Source organism: Ailuropoda melanoleuca, chromosome X (assembly GCF_002007445.2).
Source record: "Ailuropoda melanoleuca isolate Jingjing chromosome X, ASM200744v2, whole genome shotgun sequence".
Taxonomy (NCBI): Eukaryota; Metazoa; Chordata; class Mammalia; order Carnivora; family Ursidae; genus Ailuropoda; species Ailuropoda melanoleuca.
In genome coordinates this window covers 111,622,225-111,631,843 of record NC_048238.1, presented here as the reverse complement: position 1 = coordinate 111,631,843, position 9,619 = coordinate 111,622,225, and the positions used below count along the sequence as shown (strand labels likewise).

Here is a 9,619-nt window from a genome sequence, read left to right as displayed (position 1 = left end):
CCACCCGCCGTGCCCCCGGCAGCCCCCCCACCCCCTACCCACCATGACAGGCTGCCGGCCGGTCTGGCTAGGCGAGTCACACAGGAGCTGCGTATCGGAGACAGTGAGAGCGCACGGCTGGCCCCCGATCAGCACTGTGTAGTTGAGGCGGGAGCTGCCAGCCGCTGCGGGGATCAGATTCTTGCCCTGTGGGTGGAGGACACAGTCACAGCCAGGGTTCCCCACCTCCCTACCTATCCTGGTCCCTGTACCCCACTCGTACCTTCAATACTACGTGGGAGCCAGGTTTGACATCCAAGACACCAGCGGGCCCAAGTGGCTCAAAGCTGGGGTCAGGGTAGTAAGTAAAGGAGGACCGGTTGAGGGAGCGGGCTGTCTGTACGTGATCCAGCAAAAAGCCAAACTCGTCGGGGTGTTCACCCTGGGCCTGAGGCTGGGGCCGTCCCAGGAAGATGCCGGGGGCCTTACATAGCATGGCAGTGTCGTTGATCACCTGGCACGTCTGTGGGGACAATGGGAGGGCAACCTGACACGTGAGGCCACAGGGGGCAGGGGCGGGGCAGGGGCAGGATCGGGGCAGCTGGGAAGGGGCAGGGCCACAGCGGCTGGCACTCACGTTGGTGGTCTCGATGCCTCGGTACTTGGCCCGGACCCGGGGCTCCTGGACTGTCAGTAGGTGGGTCCCACTCACAGTGATGGCAGTGCTTCCGCTGGGGGCAGTGAGGGGAGGGGCCTCAGGCTCCCTCCCCCCACTGCCCTCAGCCTGGCCCTGGAGAGTTATCAAGGCTGGTAGGGAGCCCAGGGCCTCCTCCACCTGGGGCACTGGGTGAATGCCAGGGGCTGTGTTGGTGGGAGGACCCTGCCCCCTCTGGCAATGAGGGCTCAGGCTCTCAGGGTGTGTAACTTGATGCCCAAGGCTCCAGTCACCAGGCAAGGCCCCCGGATGGGAGCTCAGGGACAGAGTCCCCGACCCTCATCAATGCTGGCCAGGCTCCCCGTTTTTCCTAGGGTCTTACTTGATTATGCTCCAGGTGGGCTCAAGGCGAGTGACAGTGGGGTCCTGGGTATAGGTGTAGAGGACTCCGGGACTGGAGATGTTGGCACGGTCGATGGCCAGGGTGATCGGGGCCTGGCTGGGGCCCAGGGTGGACACAGGTGAGATACACACGATTGCTTCGGCATCTCTCCTACATTGGCAAGCGGGGCGCTTAGGGCAGGCCGCCCAGGGCCATGACCCACCCTGCCCTCGTGGCCCCCTACCCAGTGCCCAGGCTGAGGCTGGCAGGGCCCTGCCCACCTCACAAACTGGCACTCGCCATCTCTCACGGTCACGGTGACCTTGCTGCCGGCATCCAGAGAGCTCCCCGAGATGGTGAGTCTTGTGCCCCCAGACGCTGGGCCCCGACTGGGACTCACACGGTCAAATACTGGCGTCTGTGGGAGAGGCAGACCTGAGGGGAGGGAAGAGGCTGCCCGGGGTGGGGGGCAGCCCTCAGAACGGATGGGAGGGGAAAGGGCAGGCAGCCCACGCACCACGAAGCTGTAGAGCTGCTCAGACTGCGTGCGGAAGTCAGCGGAACAGTCGCCCACACAGAGCTCCGCGGGCCCTGGCGGCGGGCTGGGCACCAGCGACTCCTCCATCTCACACACAATCCTAGGGGTCCGAGAGGGTCAGGGCCAGTGGCAGAGGACCCAGGGCCCGGGCACCCACACAGCCGCACTCACCTCTCGGCGCTGATATACTCAGAGGGGATGGAGTTGCAGCGCACGCCCGCGACCCGCAGGCCCACCTCTCGGTAGCTGAGGCCCAGGTTCTCACCCACGATGGTGACCCGGGTGCCTCCCTCCTTGGGTCCCATGAGTGGGTGGATCTGCAGAGCAGGAGGAGAGGCGACAAGTGAGCCCAGACTTGCGGGTGCCCGGCACACAGAAGGAGACAGGGGAGGCTGACCTGGGCAATGCGGGGATGGCTGCAGCGGGTGCCCTTCTGGCTCGGGTGCATCCAGTTGGTCTTGGGGGCCGGGCAGTGGGCCCGCAGCTGACACCTGTGCTCCGAGACGCACCAGCCGCAGTTGAAGCGAGGGTCAGCCTTGAGGCAGAGGCCGCAGCTAGGCCGCTGTGCCCAGCATTTATACAGGAGAACTGCAGGCAGAACGCACTGCTGGGGGGCAGCTGCAGGGAGCCGGGGGCACGGAGGACCCCAAGGAAGGGTCCCCCCTGCCGGACCTGGCCCCAGCTCATGGCAGCTGTGCCCCCGGAGGTGAGTTCATCAGCCCCATCCCACCCCTCACCTCGGAAGGTGGCAGGTTTGTCTATGGGGAAATCTCCATCCCAGACCACAGAGAAGTCCAGCTCAGTGTCACCGTACTCATCGCCTTCATAGGAGTACTGGGGGAGAAGGACCCATGTGAGCCCAGAAAAGGTGTGCCGACGCCCAGCTCAGGAATCCCCAGCAAGAGGCCAGAGAGCTGGACGCAGAGCAGCAGCACGCCCGGCCCCGCACAGCCCGGGCCCCGGGGGCGCCGCACCGAGGCGTTCTGGCACTGCACGCTGCTGCTGTTGAAGCGGACGGCGGGCACCCGCTGCTGGCGCCCCTGCACCCGGACCACGCACTCGTAGTTCTTCTGGCCCGACTGCGGCTGCGGCAGGTTCTTGGCCCGCAGCGTGAGAGGCTGCATGACACCGACTGGGATCAAGAGGTCCCCGCTGGGCAGGATCTCGGGGCAACCCTGAGGGGAGAACGCCCATCAGCCACACACCCACGGCGGCCGCAGTCCAGCTGGGCTGGCCCCGAATTGAAGAGGCTCCAAGAAACCCATGAGATCAAAGGCAGAAAAGCCAGAGGCCAGCCCACAGGGAGCCCAGCCCCCTCGTGCACCGCACCCGCCTCACCTCAGGGCTGTGGACCCTGCCCTCCTGGAAGGAGCACTCGTGGGGGCGGCTGGTACACACGTGGCGGTACTTACACCAGTGGCAGGGGTAAGGGCTGCCAACGCAGGACATGCACCTGGTGGGGAGAGGCTTCAGAAGTAACAGGGAAGACCGGGCCTGCTCTCTTACCACTCTCCTACAGGCCATGCGGGAAACAGAAGGAAGGGGGTGCGAAGGCCCACCTGAGGCCCCCACAACACAGCAAGGGATGAAGACATGTGGGGACAGAGGTCAGAAAGGCCCAGACTCACGACTGGAGCGCACTGCAGTTGTAGAAGACGAAGTCAACCCCGGCGAACTTCACGCCGGTCTCCCTGGAGAGCAGCTGCAGCCGCACGGTACGGGTGGCCCCTGCAGCGAGCCCAGGGGTGGTCGTGAGCAAGCCTGGGACGGGGAGTCCCCCAGCCCGGAGAGCCCGAGCCCACTGACCATGCCCCCGGGTGAGAGCCCGGAGCTCCTGCAGCGAGGGCGAAGGGCAGTGCAGCTCCCCGGAGGGCAGCAGGACAGCCTCGCTCTCCGTCACCTCCTCAAAGGCACAGCTCACACCAGCGCTGAGGTCTGGCACGTTGCGCATGGCCACAGTCAGCTGGGGGAGGCAGAGCGGTCAGAGCAGAAGGTGCCCCGCCTCGCCCCCGCCCCCGCAGCCACCACGCCACTCACCTGCACCCCAGGCGATGTCACCGAAACGTTGTTGGGCCGGACCCGCACCTGGACACACTTGCTCAGCTCCTCAGCAAAGCCGTGTGGGGCCGAGGCGCCCGGACAGGACCCTTCACGACAGCATCTGCATGGGGTCAGGCCAGAGCCTGTTACACAGCTGCCCCACAGGGCCCTGGCCAGGGGCGTCGTGGCTGTCTGCAGGGAAGGCGGCCGGGTGGCCCAGCCCACAGTGCCAGGTCACAGCGTCAGTGGGGATGCAGGTTCTGCTCGTGAGTGGCATGAAATAGAAGGGGGAGGACGCGGCCACAAGGGCACGACGGGGAGAGACAGGCACGTGGGCAGCCCACAGCAGGCCCTCACCTGTGCTGCAGCACACACCAACCACAGTGCGGGTCCCCCGAGCCAAGGCAGGCGGCGCAGCTCACGTACTGCTCGCAGGTCTCCACCGGGAGCTGGCTCACCTGGGGACAGCTGCATCAGTACCCGCCCTGCCCTGACCCTGCCGCCCGCCACCGCCCGCCGCGGGCCCACCTGCTTCTCACTCAGGAGGTAGATGTGACGGTGGTCAGGGCTGAAGAGCAGGTCTCGGAGTATGGGGCTGCCATCCACCACAGGCACTGTCTCGTAGAGGTGGGCGTACTGGGAGCCATCAACCCGGACCTGGGCCACGAGACAAGCCAACCTGATGCCACGGCCACGCCACACACACCCAGGACATCCTCTTATCAAGCTGAAGCCAGGGCCTGGCAGGGGTCAGCACTCAACGTGCCCCCCCTCCCACCAGGGCCCCACAGGCAGGGGAAAGAGGGTTCAAAGGCCATCCCTGGAGGCCACTGGGGATGACTCAGCCAGTCAAAAAGGCCTCCAAGAACTAGAGACGGAGAGATTCATGTTGCCTAGGCCAGGGGGAGAGGGGTGAGAGCTCCAGGAGGAGGGCATTTTGGGGGGATGACACCATTCTGGAACAAAAGAATGGTGATGCTTACACAGCTCTGCAAACTTACTGAGAGGTACACCTTAGAGGGACAGCAGGGTGTGGTTTGGGAATGATGCCTCCCCAAAGCTGTTACAGAAACAAATGAGGGCCCAGGAGGGGAGCAGAGCAGGCCCCCAAGAACTCCAGATTCTCTTTACAAACCTCCCCCCATCTACTGTTCCCAGACCTCCTGGGGGCAGCTCTGTACTTGCTCAGTGGGCCGGATGAGTACATGGCAGTCATTCTGCCTCCCATCCCTTCGGAGCACACTGGAGCTCCCAGAGTCCATCTCCCCCTGTCCCACCACCCCATTCCAGAATGGAAGCAGCCCTAGTGCCCATGAGGGGACAAGAGGGCATGGGGGGTTAGACCCACATTTCTGCCTCATTCATTCAGCAAAGTAGTTGGCAATGACGGCTCAGCCAGGGCCCTGCTCTCCCAGCGGGGAGGTCCTGAGACGGGTCTGGGGCCGTGAGCCAGCCATTCAGGCCACAGTGGGCACTAGTGTTGGTGAGCATGAAATGTGAGCAGGTTCCTGGGACCCGGCCTGGGAAGTCTGCCTTCCCCCACGGGCAATGCCCTGTCTGGGACTTCAGAGTGTATGTTCTTGCCCCCAGTCTGCACCCTACCTTCTTCAGACTACCAGAGCGAGTGCCGATGAAGACCACGGAGTGCTGGCGGTAGGTGTAGGCAGCCACACTGGCCATGCCGTCACTGCTGTCAGCCAGCAGAGGCAGTCCCTCAATCACATGCAGGCCCCCCAGTGGCTGGTTCAACACCAGCCCGCAGAAGTTTCCATTTATCTGCATGGGCTGGTGAAACAGGAGGGGTGCGAGTGAGCTTGGGGGCACCAGCTGGACAGAGGCCACAAGACCCCATATTCTGGAAGCAAGCAGGATCTGGAACTGGCTCCCCACCAGCCAAGACCAACTGTTGGCCCTGGGACCCCACAGGAAGTCAGGGGCCGAGGAGGAAGAGGAGGCAGGAGTAGGGAAAGGTGGGTGAGGCAAGCAGGTGGCCGCAGGCACAGCTCCAAGGCCTACAAGATGGGGCTGCCCGGAGACGGAGCCCAGAGCAGACAGCTAGGACGGGCGCAGGAGGAGAAAGTGTAGCCCACACAGACAGCACCCATGCACAGTGAGAGGGCAGGAGTAGCAGAGGCAGGGAGCTCCCTAGCCAGGGGGCCACCGCCAAGGCCCCAGGCAGCCCGCGAGAGACCGCACAGCCCCCTGGCGAGAGCTCACGGTGTTAATGCAGGGCAGCTCCTTGTTCAGCAGCCAGGGCAGGGCCAGCGTGCCTTCCCCACGGTAGCAGGACTGGATGCGGCGTCGGATGTGGGCATTGATGGTGCTGAGGGTAAAGAGACAGAGGATGGTCTGCCGGGGCGGGCTGGCCCGGTTCTTCTGGCCCTGAGAGAAGACGGTGAAGAGGACGTCCTCGTCAGGCGGCACACCCAGGGCCTGAGCCAGCAGCAGGCCAGGCTTGGCCAGGTGGGCACTCTGCACCAAGCGGTATTCCACGCCTCGCCAGGAGCAGCCGATGGGGAACTCCACATACGAGTAGAACTCCGAGTCCCCGGCACACATGCGCACGATCTTGGACGTGAAAAATTTCTCGCCTGCCGTGTCCAGCAGCGTCTGCTGAGTGTCCAGCTGCAGCGTCAGGAAGTACACGAAGGAGGCGCTCACAAAACCATAGACGTAGTAGATGTCAAAGGCGGGGTACAAGGACAGCGTGTCTGAGGGGATCTTGATCTGCGAGGACACAAACTCGTCCTGGTACACCTGGGGAGCAGGTTGAGGGGAGCGTGGGACGAGGCCCCCACAACCCCACTGCAGCCCCCCCCCCGGGGGGCTTCCCTCATGCTCCCACCCTGCCCATATGGTCCTAGGAGCCCAGGCCAGAAAGGCCACAGAGGGCAGGGTGAGCAGCCCCATCCTGTGCCCTCGCCCGTCCTCCTGTCCTCAGCAGCTCTTCTCTTCTTGGATCAGGACAGGGTGAAGGCAAGGAGGGAAATGGGAACTGGCTCTTGAGAGGGGTGAGGAGAGACACCAGGGGAAGAGGGCCTGGCAGCTGGCCTGAGAAGGTGAACAGGCGAGTGGGCTCACCCACCAGACTGAACATGTCGGCACTGTCCTCGTCGCTGATGAGCTTGCGGGAGCTGAGGGTGGGGAAGTACTCGGACTTGCCATCCACAGCCGTGCCCACGAACAGCTTGCTGGGCCCCTGCCCCTGCTCCACGATGACACCGGCCATGGAGTCAGGCTCCTGAGCCCCTGACAGGTAGTGCTCCTTGCGGTGGTGGGGCTCACCCAGCTTGAAGAGGTCGTCCAGGCGCAGGAACTGACAGATGCCCTGCCAGATGCTGCCACAGGCCACCAGGCGGCGGGCCGCATAGTCTATGAGCAGCAGCTTGTTCACATTGTCTACAGGTGCCAGGCGGTGGGCGCACACTCGCATGCTGGGGGGTGGGTAACAGCGAGCATTGTCCTCAACAGGCCCCGTGACGTGGGCCCGCAGCTCAGTCAGGTTGGGGGCCAGCTTGAAGACGCGGTTCACTGCACCCACAAACACCTCCCCAGTCACCCGGTGCACCGCCAGGTGGGTGAGCGTAGTGTCTGTCACCAAGAAGGCAGGGAAGGGCCTGCTGCTGCCCACAGCCCCCACCATGGCAGGGAGGACCAGCAGGAGGAGGCAGGCAGCAGGCATGGCCGGCAGCTTCACCCGGGCACAGGCCTGAGGGGAAAAAGCAAGTGCAAATCAGAGGCTCTGGCCCAGGCTGCCGGCCTTCCTCCTGCCCCACCTGGCCTAGGGCCCCCAGCGGGCTGAGCTCCATGCTCAGAGGGTGGAGGCCGGTCATCCGCCCCCAGACCACAGTCCCGGAGGGTGACTGTGGCTGGGAGAGAAGGGCCGCCACCAGGGCGCATGAGTGAACAGCAAGTACAGGCAGGCTTGAGGGCCATCAATCATCCCCACACCCCGCGCTGGAAAGGAGCCAGGAGGCCTCCCCTCAACTGGACCACACCCAAGGGGGCAGCAGAACCAGATGCTGGGAAAGGCAAGGCAGGAGGCCCTCCCAGAATGAGACCCCAAACACCAGATCCCGGAGCTGAGGGTGGCCAGCCACACACAAGAGCCACTGTAGGCAAGCCCCAGGCCACAGAGACACCCCACGCCCAAGTTGGAGGAAGGGGAAAGGCAGAGAGTGAACAATCACAAGTGTGTGTGTTGGGGAGGGGGGACACCACTCCAGAGTGGCACTGCCACCAGGAGACCCAGGTCAGACATCTGAGGCATCAAGGTCTGAGAACGGACCCAGCGCCATCACATCCCCAGCCCTGGCCCCAGCTGCCTCCTCGCCCCGAGGGCCTCCCTCAGCTGGCTGTCCAGAAGCCTGCTGTCTGGCCTACCCACTGCAACACAAAGCCGAGTCGTGCCTGCCCCCACAGCCACGCGCCAAGACAGACATAAGTCAGGCTCTGCTCAGGCTCAGCCAGACAGATGGCCCAGGCAGCCCGGTGCAGCTCTCCCTCCAAATCCAGAGGTTAGCTGGGGAAGGGGAGAGGGAGAGGGGCACAAGGAGCCCTGTGGAAAGGAAGCAGTGTCCCCAAATACAGCGAGGCCTTGGGGAGATGGGGTGGGGGCCGTGGGGACAGTGCCCAGCTTGGCCAGGTCTTCGCCCCCAGGCCACACCCAGCTTCCCGGCCAGCTCCAGGCAGCAAAGACAGCAGAGAAGTGTCGTGGTAGCCAATGGGGCAGGACTCAGTGCTACCCTCTCTGTGCCCAAGCCCCAAGGGGGACACAAGGTACCCAGTTTGGGGGGTGCAGGGAACCAAAGTAAGAAGGCATATAAGATAGAAAGGAGAAAATGCATTTGCTAGAACAAGGAACAGGCCCTGCTTGAAACTGCAGAGTTTCAGCTCAGACTGATCATCTCTCTGGGGCTCTTTTGTCAGGTCTGCATCCTGGACCCCTAATGCAACAGCCAGAGAAGAAAGGGAGGCGGAAAAGAAGGGGGGGCCACATCCCACCCTAACCTCCTCCACACCCTGCAGGAATACAAGCCTAGGAATGGAGATGGAGACAGGCTGGGAGGGAGACCTGGAAAGGCAAGATGTGCAGTCCCCACCCCAACCTCCACCTGTAAGTGGAAGAAGCCTCAAGCATCACAGGCACACCCTGCCGCTCTGCTAAGCGCAGCCCGCAGAGAGCCCGAGGAAAGGGACAGCCCCTCACAGAGATGCGGCTCCAGCGCCCCGCTCTCCAGTGCCCCCCACCGTGCTGCTGGCCTGGCTCGCCCTGCTCCCACGGGGGCACCCCTCGGCCGACCCACGAGTACCTAGTGGATGGAGGCGCCGCAGCAGTCCTTGCAGGGGCCGCTCCTCAGCCACAAAGGGGCCCCATAGGGCAGGGGAGCTGGGCTCAGACCGGCCGTCTTTGCTGGCTCTGGGCACGAAGGACCAGTCAGGCCGGCGCCCGAGATGCAAGACGGAGGCAGGGCCCGACCCCCCTCAAGGCCGAGCCCAATCCCCGAGCTGGCCGAGCCCCGGGCCGCCGAGTCGGCTGGCTCCACACAGGCAGCGGGCTATGGAGGCCACCTACCTACCGGTCCCTCCGCCGTCGCTGGCTCCGGGTGGCTGCCTGCCAGCCACGTGGACGCGCCCCCGAGCCCCCGNNNNCCACGGGGCCGCGGGGAGCCCCAGCGCGCCGCCCGGGACCCCAGGAGCCGCCTAGGTTCCCGCCCAGCGAGCGGACCCCCCTCGCACAATGGCCGCGTCCGCGGGACGCGCCTCTCCCCCTCCTACCCGCCCGCCGCCTCCGGCAACCCTGGGACCCGCGCGCGCCCGCGCCACACCCCCTCGGGCCCGGCGCTCAGCTGCGCCGGCGCGCACAGACCCCGCCCCGCCCGAGCGCCTAGAAGCGCGTCCTAGGGCACCTGCTGCCAGTGCGCCTCAGCCCCTGGGTCGACCCGTCAGGCGCGCACCAGCGGAGGAGGCGCGGTCCTTGCTCGGGACACTCTCGCCGTCGAGGTCCATAACCCCGAGGGCCCGT

At 64.9% G+C, this 9,619-nt stretch overlaps 1 protein-coding gene across 1 annotated transcript in view; it reads right to left on the bottom strand.

Annotated features, from left to right (window-relative positions):
* The window catches only part of PLXNA3 (plexin A3), a 14,401-nt gene extending 5,244 nt beyond the window's left edge, over positions 1–9,157 (bottom strand). The window contains exons 1-20 of the mRNA XM_034649273.1: positions 8,907–9,157; positions 6,680–7,303; positions 5,812–6,351; positions 5,197–5,379; positions 4,123–4,251; positions 3,952–4,052; positions 3,592–3,715; positions 3,361–3,517; positions 3,183–3,282; positions 2,893–3,007; positions 2,529–2,729; positions 2,292–2,388; positions 1,952–2,142; positions 1,726–1,871; positions 1,534–1,654; positions 1,298–1,434; positions 1,017–1,187; positions 617–710; positions 263–502; positions 23–186 (exon numbers count right to left, since the gene is read on the bottom strand). Coding sequence (XP_034505164.1) covers positions 23–186; positions 263–502; positions 617–710; positions 1,017–1,187; positions 1,298–1,434; positions 1,534–1,654; positions 1,726–1,871; positions 1,952–2,142; positions 2,292–2,388; positions 2,529–2,729; positions 2,893–3,007; positions 3,183–3,282; positions 3,361–3,517; positions 3,592–3,715; positions 3,952–4,052; positions 4,123–4,251; positions 5,197–5,379; positions 5,812–6,351; positions 6,680–7,276 — 3,608 coding nt within the window. The 5' untranslated portion in view covers positions 7,277–7,303; positions 8,907–9,157. The remainder of the gene's footprint in view (positions 1–22; positions 187–262; positions 503–616; positions 711–1,016; positions 1,188–1,297; positions 1,435–1,533; positions 1,655–1,725; positions 1,872–1,951; positions 2,143–2,291; positions 2,389–2,528; positions 2,730–2,892; positions 3,008–3,182; positions 3,283–3,360; positions 3,518–3,591; positions 3,716–3,951; positions 4,053–4,122; positions 4,252–5,196; positions 5,380–5,811; positions 6,352–6,679; positions 7,304–8,906) is intronic.
* Positions 9,158–9,619: the final 462 nt, after the last annotated feature.